Below are 26,172 nucleotides of genomic sequence, written 5' to 3' on the forward strand. Positions count from 1 at the left end.
TATATGCGGCTTCTACACACAGGTATGTGAATGCAAGTCATACTTGGTCAACAGCCACACAGGTCACACTGAAGGTGGCAGTATAAACAACTTTAACACTGTTACAAATATGCGCCATACTGTGAACCCACACCAAAAAATAATGACAAACACATTTCGGGAGAACATCCGCACCGTAACACAACATAAACAACAGAAAAAATACCCAGAACCCCTTGCAGCAATAACTCTTCCGGGACGCTACAATATAAACCCCCCCGCTACCAACAACCCCCCCGCCCCCCCATTTATTTTCAAAATGTATTAGCCTGTGGAAAAAGTTAATGTTGATTTTTACCTCAGAAGGCTGCAAATAGAAAAGAAGCATTTATTTTTTTATTAAAATTGTATTTAATATGCCTTTTAATGTTTTTTTTCGTTTGTTTTTTGAAAGTTGATTTTGCACTATTAAGTTATATAAGCGTTGCTTGTTCCATATTCAGTGTTAAAGCAAATCGGTGTAGCAAACTGAGCAATAATTATTGATATTTTATTGTTATTATTTGAAACGGGATTTTGCATGTCGCTATAAAGTTATGTAAGCCTTGCTTGTTCAATATTCAGTGCAAAAGTTGTCCGGGTCCCTTTTAAAAGGTTAATTTGTTGAACTTTGGCCCGCGGCTTTGTTCAGTTTAAAATTTTGGCCCATTCTGTACTTGAGTTCGACACTACTGCTGTAAAGTATTCACTTCCTACACTTCCCTTTGGTCTCGATAAAATGCATTGGACACGCTTTGATTTAAAGGCCTACTGAAACCCACTACTACCGACCACGCAGTCTGATAGTTTATAAATCAATGATGAAATATTAACATTGCAACACATGCCGATACGGCCGGGTTAGCTTACTAAAGTGCAATTTTAAATTTTGCGCCGAAAAATCCTGCTGAAAACATTCTCGGTATGATGACGCCTGCGCGGGACGTTGCGCATTGTAGAGGACATTTTGGTCCAGCATCGTGCCCAGCTATTAAGTCGCAAAATTCCACGGTATTCCGGACATCTTTTTCAATTTGTTCAATGAACACTGGAGACATCAAAGAAGAACGCTGTAGGTGGGAAGCGGTGTTTTGCGGCCGGCTTTAGCAACACAAACACAGCCGGTGTTTCATTGTTTACATTCCCGAAAGATGACGGTGAAGCTTTGCTATGGAACAGAGATGTCAAGCGAACACGGTTGGATTGGACCACACACACAAAGTACAGTGTGTTATGTGTATTAATAAACAACATTTTACCATTCTGTATTCTGAAGGCGATCTATGTCGTGTGCTACTCCAGCATCAATATCCGCAGCGTCCTCCTGGCCGTCAGCGTCAGGTTCAAAGCAGGATGGCTCTATCCCTTGTTGCGGTTGGGCATAGGCGAGTGGTCCTGCAACGGCACCTCTCACAGCATCTTCCCTATCTGAATCGCTCCCACTGCCCTCGTCTTTTTTTGTTTTTTGTTCTAGTCCTTCACTCTCACTTTCCTCATCCACAAATCTTTCATCATCACTCAAATTAATAGGGAAATCGTCGCTTTCTCGGTCCGAATCGCTCTCGCTGCTGGTGGCCATGATTGTAAACAATGTTCAGATGTGAGGAGCTCCACAACCTGTGACGTCACGCGCACATCGTCTGCTACTTCCGGTACAGGCAAGGCTTTTTTATTAGCGACCAAAAGTTGCGAACTTTTTCATCGATGTTCTCTACTAAATCCTTTCAGCAAAAATATGGCAATATCGCGAAATGATCAATTATGACACATAGAATGGACCTGCTATCCCCGTTTAAATAAGAACATCTAATTTCAGTAGGCCTTTTATTAAATTGTGCATCAGTTTTTGCTCCAAAGTCACTTTTATAACTTGTTTTTGAGTCAGCCTGCAAGACGAGATTGCACATGAAAAGTAACATAGTTTATCTTTTGAAAATGTAAACTGCTTAAATGTAAATCTTGGAGTCGTCGTCGCCATTTTTCCCCCCAGACACGCTCAAATATAAACTTCATAAACAATATATAGATTCACCGGCCACAAAATTAGTTAAACCTCGCAGCAACGTAGCCAGACTGCAAATCGCCGCAATCAGAAACATCCAAAACTGAGTATACCGTAATTCCTTGAATTGCCGCCGGGGCGCTAATTTATTTAAAACCTCTTCTCACTCCGGCGCTTTCCAAAGGCATGCGGTAAATTTAGACCTGCGCTTATAAATTTAAGTTTGATGTAATGATACCATCATGAAAAGCAAATTTATTAAAAAAAAACGTTACTATGGTCTTAACTTTACTTATAAATGAAGTCCTTCTGATCAAAAGCATCTATAACTTGTTTACAGAAGTCTTCCTTATCTTTCTTCAGTTTTAAAAGTCTGTCTCGATGGAGATCTTCCTTTATTCCCTCACGCTTTGATTGAAAGTCCCGTTTAGAAAACTGTTTTATTTTAGATATGTAATCTTCCATGTTAAAAGTGCAAGCGGGAGGAAAAAATGCACACTCTTGCTGCTTGTTGTCACTTCTTCTGCAGCAGAGTAGTCGCAAGAAGGATCACTACCGCCCTCTACCACCAGGAGGCGGGAGTCATTTAATGACTCATATTTGACACACGCAGCTACGGTATATTAATAAAACATAACTGCTTACTGTTCTTTTTAGCATATTCAATAGCTTGGACCTTAAATCCTACTGAATAGCTCTTAATCTTCTTCCCTTTATGCGATTTCAAATGATTGAAATCAGCCTCCTCCATTTTGAAAATGATGACTCGTGACATGACGAGTTTGACCCGGCGGAAATTCTAGGCATATGCCAATTATTTGGCGGAACCAGTTTCTAGACATGCGCTAATAAAAATAATATTTTGGGAAACGAGTTTGACCCGGCGTTAATCCTGAGCCGGCAGTAATACTAAGCATGCGATAATTATTTTGCAAGTCGAGTTTGACCCGGCAGTAATTCTAGCCAGGCGCATACTATATACCCGGCGGCAATTCAAGGAAATACTCTAATCTCATGCCAAAGTGCCCATCCAAAATTGTAACATTTTTAAGTCAGAACAAACAAAATTCCTTATAGGCCCCCTTTAAGAGTTTGATGACAGATAGAGGAAAAGTGACACTTTTACATTTGCTGTGGTCTGGAACAACATGACACACAACTATCAGAAATGCAGCCAATGTTAGATATAGATAATAAAGTTCGAGTAGCAATGATTGTCACACACACACTAGGTGTGGCAAAATTTTCTCTGCATTTGACCCATCACCCATGATCACCCCTGGGAGGTGAGGAGAACACCAGAAGCAATGGATGTCGAGTGGGTCTAACATAATATTGTGAAAGTCCAGTCCATAATGGATCCAACATAATAGTGAGTGTCCAGTCCATAGTGGATCTAACATAATATTGTGAAAGTCCAGTCCACAGTGGATCCAACATGATTTGTGAGAGTCCAGTCCATAGTGGATCTAACATAATAGTGAGAGTCCAGTCCATAGTGGATCCAACATAATAGTGAGAGTCCAGTCCATAGAGGATCTAACATAATAGTGAGAGTCCAGTCCATAGTGGATATAACATAATATTGTGAAAGTCCAGTCCATGATGGATCCAACATAATAGTGAGAGTCCAGTCCATAGTGGATCTAATAGTGAGAGCCCAGTCCATAGTGGATCTAACATAATAGTGAGAGTCCAGTCCATAGTGGATCTAACATAATAGTGTGAGAGTCCAGTCCACAGTGGATCTAACATGATTTGTGAGAGTTCAGTCCATAGTGGATCTAACATGATAGTGAGAGTCCAGTCCATAGTGGATCTAACATAATAGTGAGAGTCCAGTCCATATTGGATCTAATAGTGAGAGTCCAGTCCATAGTGGATCTAACATAATAGTAAGAGTCCAGTCCATAGTGGATCTAACATAAGAGTGTGAGAATCCAGCCCATAGTGGATCTAACATGATAGTGAGAGTCCAGTCCATAGTGGATCTAACATGATAGTGAGAGTCCAGTCCATAGTGGATCTAACATAATAGTGAGAGTCCAGTCCATATTGGATCTAATAGTGAGAGTCCAGTCCATAGTGGATCTAACATAATAGTAAGAGTCCAGTCCATAGTGGATCTAACATAAGAGTGTGAGAATCCAGCCCATAGTGGATCTAACATGATAGTGAGAGTCCAGTCCATAGTGGATCCAACGTAATAGTGAGAGTCCAGTCCATATTGGATCTAAAATAATAGTGAGAGTCCAGTCCATAGTGGATCTAACATAATAGTGTGAGAGTCCAGTCCATAGTGGATCTAACATAGTGTGAGAGTCCAGTCCATAGTGGATCTAACATAATAGTGTGAGAGTCCAGTCCATAGTGGATCTAACATAATAGTGTGAGAGTCCAGTCCATAGTGGATCTAACATAATAGTGTGAGAGTCCAGTCTATAGTGGATCTAACATAATAGTGTGAGAGTCCAGTCCATAGTGGATCTAACATAATAGTGTGAGAGTCCTGTCCATAGTGGATCTAACATAATAGTGTGAGAGTCCAGTCTATAGTGGATCTAACATAATAGTGTGAGAGTCCAGTCCATAGTGGATCTAACATAATAGTGTGAGAGTCCTGTCCATAGTGGATCTAACATAATAGTGTGAGAGTCCAGTCCATAGTGGATCTAACATGATAGTGAGAGTCCAGTCCATAGTGGATCTAACATAATAGCGAGAGTCCAGTCCATATTGGATCTAATATAATAGTGAGAGTCCAGTCCATAGTGGATCTAACATAATAGTAAGAGTCCAGTCCATAGTGGATCTAACATAATAGTGTGTGAGTCCAGTCCATAGTGGATCTAACATAATAGTGAGAGTCCAGTCCATAGTGGATCTAACATAATAGTGTGAGTCCAGTCCATAGTGGATCTAACATAATAGTGAGAGTCCAGTCCATAGTGGATCTAACATAATAGTGTGAGAGTCCAGTCCATAGTGGATCTAACATAATAATGTGAGAGTCCAGTCCATAGTGGATCTAACATAATAGTGTGAGAGTTCAGTCCATAGTGGATTTAACATAATAGTGAAAGTCCAGTCCATAGTGGATCTAACATAATAGTGTGAGAGTCCAGTCCATAGTGGATCTAACATAATAGTGTGAGAGTCCAGTCCATAGTGCATCTAACATAATAGTGTGAGAGTCCAGTCCATAGTGGATCTAACATAATAGTGTGAGAGTCCAGTCCATAGTGGATCTAACATTATAGTGAGAGTCCAGTCCATAGTGGATCTAACATAATAAATAGTGTGAGAGTCCAGTCCATAGTGGATCTAACATGATAGTGAGAGTCCAGTTCATAGTGGATCTAACATAATAGTGTGAGAGTCCAGTGCATAGTGGATCTAACATAATAGTGTGAGAGTCCAGTCCGTGGTGGATCTAACATGATAGTGAGAGTCCAGTCCATAGTGGATTTAACATAATAGTGTAAGAGTCCAGTCCATAGTGGATCCAACATAATAGTGAGAGTCCAGTCTATAGTGGATCTAACATAATAGTGTGAGAGTCCAGTCCATAGTGGATCTAACACGATAGTGAGAGTCCAGTCCATAGTGGATCTAACATAATAGTGTGAGAGTCCAGTCCATAGTGGATCTAACATGATAGTGAGAGTCCAGTCCATAGTGGATCTAACATAATAGTGTGAGAGTCCAGTCCATAGTGAATCTAACATAATAGTGAAAATCCAGTCCATAGTGGATCTAACATAATAGTGAGAGTCCAGTCCATAGTGGATCTAACATAATAGTGAGAGTCCAGTCCATAGTGGATCTAACATAATAGTGAGAGTCCAGTCCATAGTGGATCTAACATAATAGTGTGAGAGTCCAGTCCATAGTGGATCTAACATAATAATGTGAGAGTCCAGTCCATAGTGGATCTAACATAATAGTGTGAGAGTTCAGTCCATAGTGGATTTAACATAATAGTGAAAGTCCAGTCCATAGTGGATCTAACATAATAGTGTGAGAGTCCAGTCCATAGTGGATCTAACATAATAGTGTGAGAGTCCAGTCCATAGTGCATCTAACATAATAGTGTGAGAGTCCAGTCCATAGTGGATCTAACATAATAGTGTGAGAGTCCAGTCCATAGTGGATCTAACATTATAGTGAGAGTCCAGTCCATAGTGGATCCAACATAATAAATAGTGTGAGAGTCCAGTCCATAGTGGATCTAACATGATAGTGAGAGTCCAGTTCATAGTGGATCTAACATAATAGTGTGAGAGTCCAGTGCATAGTGGATCTAACATAATAGTGTGAGAGTCCGGTCCGTGGTGGATCTAACATGATAGTGAGAGTCCAGTCCATAGTGGATTTAACATAATAGTGTAAGAGTCCAGTCCATAGTGGATCCAACATAATAGTGAGAGTCCAGTCTATAGTGGATCTAACATAATAGTGTGAGAGTCCAGTCCATAGTGGATCTAACACGATAGTGAGAGTCCAGTCCATAGTGGATCTAACATAATAGTGTGAGTCCAGTCCATAGTGGATCTAACATGATAGTGAGAGTCCAGTCCATAGTGGATCTAACATAATAGTGAAAATCCAGTCCATAGTGGATCCAACATAATAGTGAGAGTCCAGTCCATAGCGGATCTAACATAATAGTGTGTGAGTCCAGTCCATAGTGGACCCAACATAATAGTGAGAGTCCAGTCCATAGTGGATCTAACATAATAGTGAGAGTCCAGTCCATAGTGGATTTAACATAATAGTGTGTGAGTCCAGTCCATAGTGGATCCAACATAATAGTGAGAGTCCAGTCCATAGTGGATCTAACATAACAGTGAGAGTCCAGTCCATATTGGATCTAATATAATAGTGAGAGTCCAGTCCATAGTGGATCTAACATAATAGTGTGAGAGTCCAGTCCATAGTGGATCCAACATAATAGCTAGAGTCCAGTCCATAGTGGATCTAACAAAATATTGTGAGAGTCCAGTCCATAGTGGATCCAACATAATAGTGTGAGAGTCCAGTCCATAGTGGATCTAACATAATAGTGACGGTCCAGTCCACAGTGGATCTAACATAATAGTGTGAGAGTCCAGTCTATAGTGGATCTAACATAATAGTGAGAGTCCAGTCCATAGTGGATCTAACATAATAGTGAGAGTCCAGTCCATAGTGGATCTAACATAATAGTGAGAGTCCAGTCCTTAGTGGATCTAACATAATAGTGAGAGTCCAGTCCATAGTGGATCTAACATAATAGTGTGAGAGTCCAGTCCATAGTGGATCTAATATAATAGTGAGAATCCAGTCCATAGTGGATCTAACATGATAGTGAGAGTCCAGTCCATAGTGGATCTAACATAATAGTGAGAGTCCAGTCCATAGTGGATCCAACATAATAGTGTGAGAGTCCAGTCCATAGTGGATCCAACATAATAGTGTGAGAGTCCAGTCCATAGTGGATCTAACATGATAGTGAGAGTCCAGTCCATAGTGGGGCCAGCAGTAGACCATCCCAAGCGGAGACGAATCAGCAGCTCAGAAATATGCTTAATTAGAACTCCAACAACTCAATAACATCAACACCAACATTTGTGCATTCATGCACGACATAAAATTTTTGGTGGACAAAATGAGACAAAGAAGTGGCATAAAACACGTCTTTCTGTGGCAGCGTTGGAGAAAGTTGTACATGTCAACAAGCTATGGTGAGTTCAAGGGCTGCTGAAATTAATAGGACAAAACGGTGCTGGCCAAATAGTCTCATCGGTGAAGCATAAATATTTGGATTTCTGACCATTGTGTCATCTTTGTCTTTCTACAGAAATCCTAATAAAACTAAAATATATGCTAGATCAGGGGTCACCAACCTTTTTGAAAGCAAGAGCTACATCTTGGGTACTGATTAATGCGAAGGGCTACCAGTTTGATACACACTTAAAAAAATTTGCCAGAAATAGCCAATTTGCTCAATTTACCTTTAATAAATAGATCTATATATATATATATATATATATGTATATATATATATATATATAAATGTATATATATATATATATATATATATATATATATATATATATATATATATAAATGGGTATTTCTGTTTGTCATTCCATTGTACATTTTTATTCCTTTTACGGAAGGTTTTTTGTGGAGAATAAATGATAAAAAAAAAACACTTACTTGAACGGTTTAAAAGAAAACAAAACAGAAAGAAGAGGAAAAACTAGTTAATTCGAACATTTTTGAAAAAATTTAAAAAATAATTCATGGAACATCATTAGTAATTTTTCCTGATTAAGATTAATTTTGGAATTTTGATGACATGTTTTAAATAGGTTAAAATCCAATCTGCATTTTGTTAGAATATATAACAAATTGGACCAAGCTATATTTCTGACGAAGACAAATCATTATTTCTTCTTTTAAAAAAAATTCAAAAGACTTTGAAATAAGATTTAAATTTCATTTTACAGATTTTCTAGATTTGCCAGAATAATTTTTGAATTTTAATCAAAATAAGTTTGAAGATTTCACAAATATTCTTCGTCAAAAAAACAGAAGCTAAAATTAAGAATTAAATTAAAATGTATTTATTATTCTTTACAATAAGAATAATAAATTTACTTGAACATTGATTTAAATTGTCAAGAATGAATTTAAAAAGTAAAAAGGTATATGTGTTTAAAAATCCTAAAATCATTTTTAAGGTTGTATTTTTCCTCTAATATTATCTTTCTGAAAGTTATAAGAAGCAAAGTAAAAAAAATAAATGAATTTATTCAAACAAGTGAAGACCAAGTCTTTAAAATATTTTCTTGGATTTTCAAATTCTATTTGAGTTTTGTCTCTCTTAGAATTAAAAACGTTGGCCCTGCGATGAGGTGGCGACTTGTCCAGGGTGTACCCCGCCTTCCGCCCGATTGTAGCTGAGATAGGCGCCAGCGCCCCCCGGGACCCCCAAAAAGGGAATAAGCAGTAGAAAATGGATGGATGGATGGAGCAAAGCAAGACCAGCTTGCTAGTAAATAAGTAAAAATTTAAAAAATAGAGGCAGCTCACTGGTAAGTGCTGCTATTTGAGCTATTTTTAGAACAGGCCAGCGGGCGACTCATCTGGTCTTTACGGGCGACCTGGCCCCCGCGGGCACCGCGTTGGTGACCCCTGTGCTGGATGTACATGTGCTGAATGCTAAAATGGCTCACCTGGATGAGACAAGCCGCAGCCGGGATTTGTCTGTTGAAGTGTTTCTGTCTCTGCTTCTGTTGGACCTTCAGGGCAAACCCTGAACCCAGGATCCCCTGAACACACCCGCTCACACTTAGTCCATCATAACCCAATCAAACAATGCCGGAAGGACTCCAGGGAAACTTACAGCCGGCAGAGCAAAGAAGGAGATGGCGAAGACGCTGAAGCAGGAGGCGATGGCCTTGCCGATCCACGTCTGAGGGATCTTGTCTCCGTAGCCGATGGTGGTCACCGTCACCTGGATGGAGAAGACGAAGAACATAATTTAAACATAATCAAGTTCTGTGTTGTCTTACTTCACCAGGTTGAATACCACTCCAGATTGTGGTCGGAGTATAGAAATACAAACCCCGTTTCCATATGAGTTGAGAAATTGTGTTAGATGTAAATATAAACAGAATACAATGATTTGCAAATCCTTTTCAACCCATATTCAGTTGAATATGCTACAAAGACAACATATTTGATGTTCAAACTGATAAACTTTTTTTTTGTTGTTGCAAATAATCATTAACTTTAGAATTTGATGCCAGCAACATGTGACAAAGAAGTTGGGAAAGGTGGCAATAAATACTGATAAAGTTGAGGAATGCTCATCAAACACTTATATGGAACATCCCACAGGTGTGCAGGGTAATTGGGAACAGGTGGGTGCCATGATTGGGTATAAAAGCAGCTTCCATGAAATGCTAAGTCATTCACAAACAAGGATGGGGCGAGGGTCACCACTTTGTAAGCAAATTGTCGAACAGTTTTAGAACAACATTTCTCAACGAGCTATTGCAAGGAATTTAGGGATTTTACCATCTACGGTCCGTAAAATCATCAAAAGGTTCAGAGAATCTGGAGAAATCACTGCACGTAAGCGATGATATTACGGACCTTTGATCCCTCAGGCGGTACTGCATTAAAAACCGACATCAGTGTGTAAAGGATATCACCACATGGGCTCAGGAACACTTCATAAAACCACTGTCAGTAGCTACAGTTGGTCGCTACATCTGTAAGTGCAAGTTAAAACTCTACTATGCAAAGCGAAAGCCATTTATCAACAACACCCAGGAACGGCGCCGGCTTCGCTGGGCCCGATCTCATTTAAGATGGACTGATGCAAAGTGGTAAAGTGTCCTGTGGTCTTAGGAGTCCACATTTCAAATCATATTTGGAAACTGCGGACGTGCTGTCCTCCGGAACAAAGAGGAAAATAACCATCCGGATTGTTATAGGGGCAAAGTTCAAAAGCCAGCATCTGTGATGGTATGGGGGTGTATTAATGCCCAAGGCATGGGTAACTTACACATCTGTGAAGGCACCATTAATGCTGAAAGGTCCATACAGGTTTTGGAACAACATATGTTGTCATCCAAGCAACGTTATCATGCTTATTTCAGCAAAACAATGCCAATCCTTTTCAACCCATATTCAGTTGAATATGCTACAAAGACAACATATTTGATCTTAAGACTGATAAACATTTTTTTTTTGCAAATATTCATTAACTTTAGAATTTGATGCAAGCAACACGTGACAAAGAAGTTGGGAATGGTGGCAATAAATACTGATAAAGTTGAGGAATGCTCATCAAACACTTATTTGGAACATCCCACAGGTGTGCAGGCTAATTGGGAACAGGTGGGTGCCATGATTCGGTATAAAAACAGCTTCCGAAAAAATGCTCAGTGTTTCACAAGAAAGGATGGGGCGAGGTACACCCCTTTGTCCACAACTGCGTGAGCAAATAGTCAAACGGTTGAAGAAAATCGTTTCTCAAAGGGCAATTGAAAGAAATTTAGGGATTTAAACATCTACGGTCCATAATATCATCAAAAGGTTCAGAAAATCTGGAAAAATCACTCCACGTAAGCGGCTCACATTCCTTCCAGCACTCATTCTACTGCAACACAACAACACTCCACTTTACAGTCTCGGCAGAAGTGCAAGCCCCCGCTCCTTTGTCAAGATTGTAGTGAGACCGGAGGACACAAACCAGAGCTTCTTCTGGGGTGCAGAGGGCACGGCGACCACCTCCCGGCCTCCCCGCACAAAGGCAGTCATCCGCAATTCAACTTTTAATTAAGAGAAGCCACACTTTATGTGTTGCAGTCCTCGGAGCCAAAGAGCCCGAAGGTGAAAAGGTTTATTACCTTCCCCATTGTGTTGCGCCTGATCCCCCGCACGAGACCGCCATCGGGTCCTCATTACAGCCGCTTTCCATTCAAATGTTTCATTAACTGCTTGGGAAAAACGGGGAAGGCATCACAACACGATCTCCTACTCCAAAGAGCGTGTTGTGATGCAATACTTCCCGCCTTGCCCAAGTGGCAAAGTGCACTACCAATACACTACTTGACCATACTTGCCAACCCTCCCAGATAGTCCGGGAGACTCCCGAAATTCAGCACCTCTCCCAAAAACATCCCGGGACAAATTTTCTCCCGAAAATCTCCCGAAATTCAGGCAAAGCTGGAGGCCACGCCCCCTCCAGCTCCATGCAAACCTGAGTGAGGACAGCCTGTTTTCACGTCCGCTTTCCCACAATATAAACAGCGTGTCTGCCCAATGACGTTATAACTGTAGAATGATCGAGGGCGAGTTCTTGGTTTCTTATGTGGGTTTATTGTTAGGCAGTTTCATTAACGTCCTCCCAGCACGGTAATAACACACAACAACAGCAGTCACGGTTTCGTCTACCGTAAACAGCAATGTTGTGACACTCTTAAACAGTACAATACTGTCATATACTGTACATGCATATGGTTAGAAAAATAGAGACGGAGAATAGAACAAGGATGGACAATTCAACCCTTAACTAAAAAATGAGTAGATGAGTGTTGTGTGTGTAAGTAAATGAACACTGAAATTCAAGTATTTATTGTATTTATATTTATATATATATATATATATATATATATATATATATATATATATATATATATATATATATATATATAATATATATATATATATATATATATATATATATATATATATATATATATATATATATATATATATATATATAAAACGGGGCACACGTTTTTGTGTGTCAAAAGATACTTCATGTTGTCTTACTTTTGCATGACAAGCGCAACAGCGTCGATATTTTTTATCCTCACAAAATATTTTTCTTTTAAAATAAAAAAGTATATTATGTTTATGAAGTCAGTAAATACATCCCTGGACACATGAAGACTTTGAATATGACCAATGTATGATCCTGTAGCTCAGGGGTGTCAAACTCAAATACAGAGTGGGCCAAAATTCTAAACTGAACAAAGCCGCGGGCCAAAGTTGAACAACTTAACCTTTTAATAGGGACCCAAACAAGTTTTGCATTGAGTACTGAACAAGCAAGGCTTATATAACTTTATAGTGAGATGCAAAATCGAGTTTTGTTGGTGACGGGGGTGTATATTGTAGCGTCCTGTTAGTGCTGCAAGGGTTTCTGGGTATTTGTTCCGTTGTGTTTATGTTGTGTTACGGTGCGGATGTTCTCTCGAAATGTGTTTGTCATTCTTGTTGGATTTGGGTTAACAGTGTGGCGCATATTTGTAACAGTGTTAAAGTTGTTTATACGGCCACCCTCAGTGTGACCTGTATGGCTGTTGATCAAGTATGCATTGCATTCACTTGTGTGTGTGTGTAGAAGCCGCATATATTACGTGACTGGTCCGGCACGCTGTTTGTATGGAGGAAAAGCGGACGTGACGACAGGTTGTAGAGGACGCTAAAAGCAGTACCTTTAAGGCACGCCCCCAATATTGTTGTCCTAGTGGAAATTCAGGAGAATGGTTGCCCCGGGAGATTTTCAGGGGGAGGGACTGAAATTCGGGAGTCTCCTGGGAAAATCAGGAGGGTTGGCAAGGAATTAGCGAGAAATGCGGTGATACAGCGACACCGCCACTGTATAACACCCGCGGGCCAGCTCTAATGTTAATTTATTATTGCCTCAAGGGCCAAATAAAATTACACGGCGGGCCAAATTTGGCCCGTGGGCCAGAGTTTGACACCCATGCTGTAGCTACTTGGAATCGGATCCACACCTAAATGTGTGGTATCATCCAAATCTAATGTCAAGTATCATAGAAGAGAAGAATAAATGATTATTACATTTGAACAAAAGTGTAGATAGAACATGTTAAAACAGAAAATAGGCAGATATTAACAGTAAATTAACCAGTGGATTAATAATCAATTTTTTATAGTTTGTCCCCCATAATGTGTAGAAAATAATAGGTGTATAAATGACACAATGATACTGCAGACTAATTAGGAGTCTTTTTATTTGTTTACTTACTACTAAAAGACAAGTTGTCTAGTATGTTCCACATTTTATTTAAGGACTAAATGACAATAATAAACATACCGTACTGCCACCGGGCATATAGTATGCGCCTGCTTTGAATTACTGCCGGGTCAAACTCGTTTCGCAAAATAATTAGCGCGTGCTTAGTGTTACCGCCGGGTCAAACTCGTCACGTCACGAATGACACTTCCCCGTCGTCATTTTCAAAATGGAGGAGGCTGATTTAAATACCGGTAATTTGAAATCGCATAAAGGGAAGAAGATTAAGAGCTATTCAGTAGGATTTAAGGTCCAAGCTATTGAATACCGGTATGCTAAAAGGAACAGTAAGCAGCTATGTTTTATTAATATACCTGTGGAGCCGACAGTCCCAAGATGGCGGCGAGGAGACGCCGAGCGAGCGGAGAGGAGGAGCGGAAGAGCGACCTGGACTGAGGTTTTATTGAAAAAAAACATAAAGTCAAACTGCTCAAGCCATGTCCTTCCTTGGTGGTCCTGGGAACCCGCAAGACGATGGCTTGAGACCGTCACAATATCGTAGCTGCGTGTGTCCAATATGAGTCATTAAATGGTTCCCGCCTCCTGGTGGTAGAGGGCGCTAGTGATCCTTGTTGCGACTACTCGGCAGCAGAAGAAGTGACAACGAGTCACGTGATATGTGCTGGGACGGATATGACGGACCTCCAGTTTTCTAAACTGGACTTTCAATCAAAGCAGGAGGTAATAAAGGAAGATCTCCCTCGAGATAGAGCAGGGGTCGGGAACCTTTTTGGCTGAGAGAGCCATACACGCCAAATATATTAAAAAGTATTTCGGTGAGAGTGAAGTGAAGTGAAGTGAATTATATTTATATAGCGCTTTTCTCTAGTGACTCAAAGCGCTTTACATAGTGAAACCCAATATCTAAGTTACATTTAAACCAGTGTGGGTGACACTGGGAGCAGGTGGGTAAAGTGTCTTGCCCAAGGACACAACGGCAGTGACTAGGATGGCGGAAGCGGGAATCGAACCTGCAACCCTCAAGTTGCTGACACGGCCGCTCTACCAACCGAGGTATACCCCATATTAAAAAAAAATTTAAGACTGAATACAACAAAGAGTGAATTTTTAAGTAAAACCAACACTTTTAGAGTATAATAAGTATCTTATTCTTTTTTAATAACATTGTTATTCTGAAGCTAACCAACAATAAATAAAATACTTCTTACCATTAACGCGACTTGTTGAACTGGTGCGGTAGAAACCGGATGGATGGATTTAAATGCATGAGAATGTTTTGTATTTTGAACGTTATTTTTGACACTGTGATTACCAGCAGAATTATTCATTACTTACCGTGATTTATCTGAGAGCCAGGTGCAGTCATCAAAGGAGCCACATCTGGCTCTAGAGCCGTAGGTTCCCTACCCCTGAGATAGAGAAACTTTTAAAACTGTAGAAAGATAAGATAGACTTCTATAAATAAGTTATCAATTTTGATCAGAAGGAGCTGGCATGATATATATTTATAAGTAAAGGTATAGGCGCCAGCGCCCCCCGCCACCCCGAAAGGGAATAAGCGGTAGAAAATGGATGGATGGATGGATGGTAAAACCATAATAACGTTTTTTTTATTTTTATTAAATGTGCTTTTCATGATGGTATCCTTACATCCCCCTAAATGTTTTACTGCATGCCTTTGGTAAGTGCCGGAGTGAGAAGAGGTTTTAAATTAATTAGCGCCCCGGCGGCAATTCAAGGAAATACGGTATGTTTCATGTAACCTAACATTTTTTGCTCAAATAAAGCCAATAATGACATTTTGTGTGGTCTCCTTTATTTAGAAAAGTATCGGAATACATTTTGGTACTGGTACCAAAATATTGGTATTGGGACAAGCCTATACTGTATCCTGTAGATATGTGATACTGTATGTGCATTGTGCGATGCATGGAGAGCTTCTGGGACATGTTGACCTACCACGCCCCACCACAGGGCATCAGCATAGCTGGAGAAGCCCGTCTTGCCCTCCTCGTCAACGGCGTCCTTCTCGGCCAAGTAGACAAAATAGGAGGAGAAGATGAGGCCCAAGAAGCCGATGTACAAAGTTGTGATCAGCTCCTGTAATTATGACAACAATAAGAGTGCATTTATTGGCATCGCCTAAAAACCACTTAAGTAAAAAGTACTTACTATCAGTATTTGTCCTGAGACAAAGGAGGAAAAAGACAAGACAAGCATTCATACGTACAAACCGGAGCTTTTCTTCTAGTCATTCACACATGGAGGAAAAAAAACGGGTCCTGGTTGTTAGCAAGTTAGAAACATGAGGAGTAGTTATGATGCCAATTTTAGGATATTTGCATTAATCAATGGAGCAGAGTCAAACAAGTCAATGTCTAATATTCAAAGTTTGTTGTTTTTAAAGATTATTTTTTGGTTTTGATTTTGTTTTGAAACATTTTTTTCCAAAACAAGGACAGGTCAATTTGAAAATAACAATACAATCTTTTTTTTTTAAGTACATAAATAAATTTAAAAAAATAATAAATACATTAAAAAATTATATATATATATATATATATATACATATATATATATATATATTTTGTCTTTTATATTATCTTACAAAACAACTGCTTTTGAAAAAGGAAAAAGGAGGTCTAATATTTGTGTGATTATTTGTGTATATTTATATATATATATATATATATATATATATATATATATATATATATATATATATATATATATATATTTAGCAAGATGGCGGCGCCCGGACGGGCTGCGACACTGCGGTGCTCTTGCTAAAGATGGAACATTTGGCGGAAATGCCGGACAGTTCTGCAGACTTCATGGCTGGCTCGCATCGTGGTCACTCCGTGATCACGTACGACCGCCAGACACTTCTGGATATGGACATATCGGGCCGTTTTGGACTGATAGACGCGTGCGTGCTAACCGTGCTAACTAGCATGGGAATACGTCGGCGGCTACATCCAGCGGCCTGTGAAGCAGCGGAGTCTAGTAGCAGCGGGAGCCGTCTACGGAGCAGACGCCAGCGGTGTGATCGGAAACGCGGATGTCGAGCGGGGCTAAAAACAAAGCAGAAGGCTAATCCCCACAGAACACAACTTCCCTCCACCCTGAAGACGGATTTAAATAAAGGATGCGAGACTACTGGTCTGGGTAAGGAGTCAGTTAAATTACAACAAGTTTTTTCTGCTTTGAGTGTTTCAGAGTTGGACATGTGTTTTACTGAGGTGGCTAACTATGATGCGTGCAGTTTATCAAAGCAACAAACAAACAATCGGAAAATCCCCGTTACTGAGGTGGCTAACCATGATGTGTGCAGTTTATCAAAGCAACAATCAAACAATCGGAACATTCCTGTCGTATCAATTCCTAGATATGGTCGTAATTATACTGAATGCACTGGGCATAATAAACACAACATTATTAATATTGCTACTACGGATAATTTTATCAAAAATTCCCTAAAACAGCCCACTACCTATAATATAGGTTTTTTAAACATAAGATCATTGTCTCCCAAAACGTTGTTAGTTAATGATATCATCAGAGACAACAATCTTAACGTCATCGGTCTCAGTGAAACCTGGCTTAAACCAAACGACTTTTTTGCGCTAAATGAGGCATGTCCTCCTAACTTTACACATGCGCATATTGCCCGTCCGCTTAAAAGGGGTGGGGGGGTCGCACTAATATACAACGAAAACTTTAACCTTAGTCCTAACATAAATAATAAATATAAATCGTTTGAGGTGCTTACTATGAGGTCTGTCACACCGCTGCCTCTACCTAGTGCTTGTCAGGGGTATCACCGCTTCCAAAGTTACGATACTCCCGTATACTAAAGTATTGTCCGATCATTACCTTATAAAATTCGAGGTTCAGACGCATGTTCGTCAAACTAATAATAATAATAACTGCTATAGCAGCCGCAACATTAATACGGCCACAACGACAACTCTTGCTGACCTACTGCCCTCGGTAATGGCACCATTCCCAAAGTATGTGGGCTCTATTGATAACCTCACTAACAACTTTAACGACGCCCTGCGCGAAACCATTGATAACATAGCACAGCTAAAGTTAAAAAAGGCTCCAAAAAAGCGCACCCCGTGGTTTACAGAAGAAACTAGAGCTCAGAAATTATTATGCAGAAAGCTGGAACGCAAATGGCGCACGACTAAACTTGAGGTGCACCATCAAGCATTTAGTGATGGTTTAATAACTTATAAACGCATGCTTACCTTAGCTAAAGCTAATTATTACTCAAATCTCATCCACCGTAATAAAAACGATCCTAAATTTTTGTTTAGTACGGTAGCATCGCTAACCCAACAAGGGACTCCTTCCAGTAGCTCCACCCACTCAGCTGATGACTTTATGCAATTCTTTAGTAAGAAAATTGAAGTCATTAGAAAGGAGATTAAAGACAATGCGTCCCAGCTACAACGGGGTTCTATTAACACTGACACGATTGTATATACGGCGGATAGCTTCTCAAAATAGTTTCTCTCGTTTTGAGGAAATAACATTAGAGGAATTGTTACAACGTGTAAATGGAATAAAACAAACATGTTTACTTGACCCTCTTCCTGGGAAACTGATCAAGGAGCTCTTTGTATTATTAGGTCCATCAGTGCTAAATATTATAAACTTATCACTTTCCTCGGGCACTGTTCCCCTAGCATTCAAAAAAGCGGTTATTCATCCTCTTCTTAAAAGACCTAACCTCGATCCTGACCTCATGGTAAACTACAGACCGGTGTCTCACCTTCCCTTTATTTCAAAAATCCTCGATAAAATTGTTGCGGAGCAGTTAAATGAACACTTAGCGTCTAACAATCTATGTGAAACCTTTCAATCCGGTTTCAGGGCAAATCACTCGACGGAGACAGCCCTCGCAAAAATGACTAATGATCTATTGCTAACGATGGATTCTGATGCGTCATCTATGTTGCTGCTCCTCGATCTTAGCGCTGCTTTCGATACTGTCGATCATAATATTTTATTAGAACGTATCAAAACACGAATTGGTATGTCAGACTTAGCCCTGTCTTGGTTTAACTCTTATCTTACTGATAGGATGCAGTGTGTCTCCCATAACAATGTGACCTCGGACTACGTTAAGGTAACGTGTGGAGTTCCCCAGGGTTCGGTCCTTGGCCCTGCACTCTTCAGCATCTACATGCTGCCGCTAGGTGACATCATACGCAAATACGGTGTTAGCTTTCACTGTTATGCTGATGACACCCAACTCTACATGCCCCTAAAGCTGACCAACATGCCGGATTGTAGTCAGCTGGAGGCGTGTCTTAATGAAATTAAACAATGGATGTCCGCTAACTTTTTGCAACTCAACGCCAAAAAAACGGAAATGCTGATTATCGGTCCTGCTAGACACCGAACTCTATTTAATAATACAACTCTAACATTTGACAACCAAACAATTAAACAAGGCGACACGGTAAAGAATCTGGGTATTATCTTCGACCCAACTCTCTCCTTTGAGGCACACATTAAAAGCGTTACTAAAACGGCCTTCTTTCATCTCCGCAATATCGCTAAAATTCGCTCCATTCTGTGCACTAAAGACGCTGAGATCATTATCCATGCGTTTGTTACGTCTCGCCTCGATTACTGTAACGTATTATTTTCGGGTCTCCCCATGTCTAGCATTAAAAGATTACTGTTGGTACAAAATGCGGCTGCTAGACTTTTGACAAGAACAAGAAAGTTTGATCACATTACGCCTGTACTGGCTCACCTGCACTGGCTTCCTGTGCACTTAAGATGTGACTTTAAGGTTTTACTACTTACGTATAAAATACTACACGGTCTAGCTCCATCCTATCTTGCCGATTGTATTGTACCATATGTCCCGGCAAGAAATCTGCGTTCAAAGGACTCCGGCTTATTAGTGATCCCCAAAGCCCAAAAAAAGTCTGCGGGCTGTAGAGCTTTTTCATTTCGGGCTCCAGTACTCTGGAATGCCCTCCCGGTAACAGTTCGAGATGCTACCTCAGTAGAAGCATTTAAGTCTCACCTTAAAACTCATTTGTATGCTCTAGCCTTTAAATAGACTCCCTTTTCAGACCAGTTGATCTGCCGTTTCTTTTCTTTTTCTTCTATGTCCCACTCTCCTTTGTGGAGGGAGTCCGGTCCGATCCGGTGGCCATGTACTGCTCGCCTGTGTATCGGCTGGGGACATCTCTGCGCTGCTGATCAGCCTCCTCTTGGGATGGTTTCCTGCTGGCTCCGCTGTGAACGGGACTCTCGCTGCTGTGTTTGATCCGCTTTGGACTGGACTCTCGCGACTGTGTTGGATCCATTATGGATTGATCTTTCACAGTATCATGTTCTCATAGTCATCATTGTCACCGACGTCCCACTGGGTCATTATTGTCACCGATGTCCCACTGGGTGTGAGTTTTCCTTGCCCTTATGCGGGCCTACCGAGGATGTCGTAGTGGTTTGTGCAGCCCTTTGAGACACTAGTGATTTAGGGCTATATAAGTAAACATTGATTGATTGATTGATATATATATATATATATATATATATATATATATATATATATACATATATATATATCTATATATATATATTTCTATAAAATAATGGCAATCAACAAAAAAGACTAAAATTAATCCACAGTGTGAAAGACCAAAGTATGCTTGCTCATGCATGAATGCATTTACGCAATATAGACGAGTCATTTGCGATGAGGTGGCGACTTGTCCAGGATGTACGCCGCCTTCCGCCCGATTGTAGCTGAGATAGGCACCAGCGCCCCCCGCGACCCCAAAGGGAATAAGCGGTAAAAAATGGATGGATGGATGGCTTTTATTAATCAATCAATCAATCAAAATGTATGTATATGACCTATAATCACAAGTGTCTCAAAGGGCTTTGCAGACATTGGTCATGTTTTGTCGTAGTTTTGTTGTTGTTGTTGTTCTCCAAGGTTTTGTGTTTAGTTCTGTTTCTAGTGCTCAATGCTTCCCTTTGTTTACATTTGTTGCTGCAAAACACACCGTACTCTTGCTTACTGATTAGTGTTCCCCACCTGCTGCCGCCACTAATCACGTCCTTTTTATGTCTCAGCCTGCCAGTCTTTGCGGGATTCTTATGCCGAAGTTGGCGTTTAGTCTTGTTTTGCTACGTTTCACGTGCGGCACAACGCCATGTGTTTTTGTCTCGCTTAGATCAGCTTTTTTTACCTGCCTGGTGCCTTTGCTTCCGCATCTTGGGAACACGACTCTCGCTACGATGACAACATCCCCTGATCCAAACCCATGAATTACTTTTTTTGGCCGACATTCTCTCTAACTTCCTTGTAGTCTCAAACCATCATCCGTATTTATCAGTGACGTGCAGTCAGGGGAGGCGGGGCCAATGTAAAAAGAAAAAAATGTTTTAATTGTTATATGTATCCAGTCATTATACTTTATAATGTTATTTTCCATTTAACTTCACCAGTTTTAGATTATTTTTCCACTTAATTATTTTTATTCAAAATCGCTGAATTTTCACATTTGCCGTTCAAATACTGGGAAGAGACTTGCGGTGAGGCAGCAGCCAGTTGAGCCTCACCATGGATTGCGCAATGACTCGGCTAACTGCTGGCTGCTGTGCAGTGAGACCGTATTGCTGTAGGAATTATATTATACATTTCCATAGTTTAGTTAGCTGAGGTATATAATGTACAGTGTATTTTGTCAACAACTGTATGTGGGTAACGTATTTCTTGTGCTGGGCAATCATAAAACGGCTGCGAAGACGCACTGTGTGAGGCACCTGTTCTCCCGCCTCATGGCGGTAGAGGGCGCTAGTGATCCCAGGGATTATTGCTGCGATTACTCGGCTGCAGAAGAAGTGACAACAAGCTACAGTTAGTGAGTCAAGTGCAGCGGCAGTGATCGTTTTTTTTCCTTTCCCCTGGACTTTTAACATGGAGGATTACATATCTAAAATTAACCGTTTTCTAAACTGGACTTTCAATTGAAGCAGGAGGTAATAATTAAAGGAAGACTAAAAAGTTTGCTTCAGACAGTGATCTCCATCAAGACAGAGGAGACTTTTAAAACTGAAGAAAGATAAGGAAGACTTCTATGAACAAGTTATCGATGCTTTTGTTCAGAAGGAGCGGCGCATGAACTTCATTTATAAGTAAATGTAAGACCATAATAACGTTTTTTTATTAAATGTGCTTTTTTGTGTGCTACAGTTTGTATGTGTTAAGAATGCTGGTATGAGCTTTTAAACATAACCTGTTAACTGCTGCCAATCAAATGGTGAATAAGATACGTTTATAAATCTGACTGTGATGAAGTCAGTGCCTCACCAGCCATGAACCTCACCACACGTCACCTGTGTTTACCATAAAACCCAAGTTTTTTTTCAACCTTCCGCTAAACAGAGCGCATCATTTCCTAAAAGGAACATCTGACGGCAGCGATACAGCTCACAATCTTACGCTTTGTGTGCCGTCTTCTGGTGCATCAAAGAGAAATAAACGTCAGGTTGGATTACAGCGGTGAGGTCATCGACCCGTGAACAAAGCTAAGTGCAACAAAAATAGCAAAGATCTGGCAAGCTTGACAATCTGATTCATCCTTATAAAGTCTGGTCTGCTGCTGCGTATTAGTGCACGCTTACACTCAACTCGTCCCCACCTAGTCAAGGTCAAACCCTACTTTTATTAACTCCACTAGATGGCGCTAGCTTCTTTTGAAGTATCCTAAATTGCCAGCATGCAGCGCATTTTTTTACTTTATGATGCTGCTACTCGACTGTGTCGTCCCAGTGTACTCACCAGCCATAGTCATGCGTTTGTGCTCACCGCTATTACCACATTGGTTGTGTTGCTGCTGTGTTGTTCAATATACCCTATTCCCCCAACTATACAGCGCACCGGTATATAAGCCGCACCCAGTAAATTTTGGGGGAAAAAACATGTTTCCATATATTAGCCGCACTTTTATATAAATATATATATATATATATATATATATATATATATATATATATATATACATATATATATATATATATATATATATATATATATATATAAAGTGGGGCAAGAAAAGTATTTAGTCAGCCACCGATTGTGCAAGTTCTCCCACTTAAAATGATGACAGAGGTCTGTAATTTTCATCATAGGTACACTTCAACTGTGAGAGACAGAATGTGATAAAAAAATCCAGGAATTCACATTGTAGGAATTTTTAAGAATTTATTTGTAAATTATGGTGGAAAATAAGTGTTTGGTCAACGATTCAAAGCTCTCACTGATGAAAGGAGGTTTTGGCTCAAAATCTTACAATACATGGCCCCATTCATTCTTTCCTTAAAGGGGAACATTATCTAACATTACTATGCAAGCGTCAATATATACCTTGATGTTGCAGAAATAAGACCATGTATTTTTTTAACTGATTTCCGAACTCTAAATGGGTGAATTGTGGCAATTTAAATGCTTTTCTGTTTATCGGTATTTTAGCGATGACGTCAGAACGTGACGTCACCGAGGTAACACACCCGCCATTTTCATTTTCACATTACAAACACCGGGTCTCAGCTCTGTTATTTTCCGTTTTTTGGAACCTTGGAGACATCATGCCTCGTCGATGTGTTGTCGGAGGGTGAAACAACACTAACAGGGAGGGATTCAAGTTGCACCACTGGCAAGAAATCTGCCGCCAGACCCCCATTGAATTTGCCAGAGTGTCTGCACATTTTACCGGCGATGCCAAGACAGACATGGCACAGAGATGTATGGATAACCTGCAGATGCATTTGCAACCATTAAGTCAACGAAATCACAAAGGTGAGTTTTGTTGATGTTGTTGACTTATGTGCTAATCATACATATTTGGTTGCAGCATGACTGCCAGCTAATCAATGCTAACATGCTACGCTAATCGATGCTAACATGCTATTTACGCTAGCTGTATGTACATTTGAAACTAGATACCCACATTTAATGCGAAACAAACACTTACCAATCGATGGATTTAATTTGCTCCAGTGTCACAAGATGCGAAAGTCCTGATCGTTTGGTCTGCACATTTTTCCGGCGATGCTAATAAGGCAGCCATGCTATGGGCCACTTCATTAGGTACACCCATGCTATGACCGAATAGCGTCAATAGCTATTCGCTCAATAGCTTCAATTTCTTCTTCAATTTCGTTTTCGCTATCTTCCTCCATACTCCGACCATCTGTTTCAGTACATGCGTAATCTGTTGAATCGCTTAAGCCGCTGAAATCCGAGTCTGAATCCGAGCTAATGTCGCTATATCTTGCTGTGGCAACCGCCATGTTGTTTGTATTGGCAGCACTGTATGACGTCACAGGGAAATGGACTGTCGCACCGCAAATAGGGAAAATCAAGAACTTTAAAGCTTTTTTTAGGGATATTCCGGGAGGTGTAAAATTTTGAAAAAAACTTCGAAAAATAAAACAAGCCACTGGGAACTGATTTTTATTGTTTTTAACCCTTTTGAAATTGTGATAATGTTCCCCTTTAACACGGATAAATCGTCCTGTCCCCTTAGCAGAAAAACAGCCCCGAAGCATGATGTTTTCACCCCCATGCTTCACAGTAGATATGGTGTTCTTGGGATGCAACTCAGTATTCTTCTTCCTCCAAACACGACGAGTTGAGTTTATACCAAACAGTTCTATTTTGGTTTCATCTGACCACATGACATTCTCCCAATCCTCTGCTGTATCATCCATGTGCTCTCTGGGAAACTTCAGACGGGCCTGGACATGCACTGGCTTAAGCAGAGGGACACGTCTGGCACTGCAGGATTTGATTCCTTGTCGGCGTAGTGTGTTACTGATGGTAACCTTTGTTACTTTGCTCCAAGCTCTCTGCAGGTCATTCACAAGGTCCCCCGTGTGGTTCTGGGATTTTTGCTCACCGTTCTCATGATCATTTTGACCCCACAGGATGAGATCTTGCGTGGAGCCCCAGATTGAGGGAGATTATCAGTGGTCTTGTATGTCTTCCATTTTCTGATAATTGCTCCCACAGTTGATTTTTTTCACACCAAAATGCTTGCCTGTTGTAGATTCAGTCTTCCCAGTCTGGTGCAGGTCTACAATTCTTTTCCTGGTGTCCTTCGACAGCTCTTTGGTCTTTGGAGTTTGGAGTCTGACTGTTTGAGGCTGTGGACAGGTGTTTTTTATACAGATAACGAGTTCAAACAAGTGCCATTAATACAGGTAACAAGTGGAGGACAGAAGAGCTTCTTAAAGAAGAAGTTACAGGTCTGTGAGAGCCAGAGATCTGAGTTGCATCCCAAGAACACCACACCTACTGTGAAGCATGGGGGTGTAAACATCATGCTTTGGGGCTGTTTTTCTGCTAAGGGGACATGTCGATTGATCCGTGTTAAGGAAAGAATGAATGGGGCCATGTATCGTGAGATTTTGAGCCAAAACCTCCTTCCATCAGTGAGAGCTTTGAATGGTTAACCAAATACTTATTTTCCACCATAATTTACAAATAAATTCTTTAAAATTCCTACAATGTGAATTCCTGGATTTATTCTTCACATTCTGTCTCTCACAGTTGAAGTGTACCTCTGATGAAAATTATAGACCTCTGTCATCATTTTAAGATGGAGAACTTGCTTTATCGGTGGCTGACTAAATACTTTTTTGTATGTATGTATGTATATATATATATATATATATATATATATATATATATATATATATATATATATATATATATATATATACATATGTGTGTGTGTGTGTTGCAAAATTAGTTATTTACACGAAGATTCAGTAAACGTTTATTTGCATACCTTAATTGCTTCCAAACGATGCCTGTAACAGGGCAGTACAACGGCTGATCAAGCAAAACACAAGTCATCGTCATCACCCCTACCAGTCAGCTAAACATACTCAATAACGTCTTGATGAATTTGCTGAGGAATTTATGAACCTGAAACAACCACAAAGAAAAAAGAATGCCGTCGCAAGTTGATAACACTAGCGCAGACACTCGTAAAAACGTGTTTGCATATTAGCTCACGCTGACGACGCTAGCCTCACTACATTAAGACAGCGAGTACAAATATGCACGAGAACACTCTAACAGACGTCACACCATGGACGGTTATGTAAGTATAAACAGTTTTAGTCATATTGTAAAACTGACAAACATTGCTTGGAGTTATGAATGAAGAATCCATGCACTCTACTTCCGGTTAAAAGCAATAAATGGAAGGAAACTGCAGCACCTGCAGTGAGCGAATTTCTCCAATAGATGGCACCATAGCCCAACAATAAAACACCTTCTCAGTGCATGTACTTGTTTTTGTTTTTTAACTATTTATATTATGGGCTGGCAGTCTGCAAAGAAAAATCCCTAAATTAGACGCATTGTATTAACGGCCGCAGGGTTTAAAGCGTAGGGAAAAAAGTAGTGGCTAGTACTCCCAAATATACGGTACTGGTAAATATTTGACCATGTGGTGAAAGAGTTATGGTTACTTTCTCAGGCACTCCAAACAGTCCATCCATCCATCCATTTCTAACG

General features: G+C 40.2%; 1 protein-coding gene across 4 annotated transcripts in view; it reads right to left on the bottom strand.

Annotated features, from left to right (window-relative positions):
• Nucleotides 1–26,172, bottom strand: part of kcnq1.2 (potassium voltage-gated channel, KQT-like subfamily, member 1.2) — a 508,250-nt gene that overhangs the window by 398,128 nt on the left and 83,950 nt on the right. For all 4 annotated transcript variants that reach the window (XM_061916862.1, XM_061916861.1, XM_061916860.1 and 1 more), the window contains exons 7-9: nucleotides 15,555–15,695; nucleotides 9,417–9,527; nucleotides 9,247–9,342 (exon numbers count right to left, since the gene is read on the bottom strand). In XM_061916862.1, coding sequence (XP_061772846.1) covers nucleotides 9,247–9,342; nucleotides 9,417–9,527; nucleotides 15,555–15,695 — 348 coding nt within the window. The remainder of the gene's footprint in view (nucleotides 1–9,246; nucleotides 9,343–9,416; nucleotides 9,528–15,554; nucleotides 15,696–26,172) is intronic.

This window comes from Nerophis ophidion, linkage group LG12, assembly GCF_033978795.1.
Source record: "Nerophis ophidion isolate RoL-2023_Sa linkage group LG12, RoL_Noph_v1.0, whole genome shotgun sequence".
Taxonomy (NCBI): domain Eukaryota; kingdom Metazoa; phylum Chordata; class Actinopteri; order Syngnathiformes; family Syngnathidae; genus Nerophis; species Nerophis ophidion.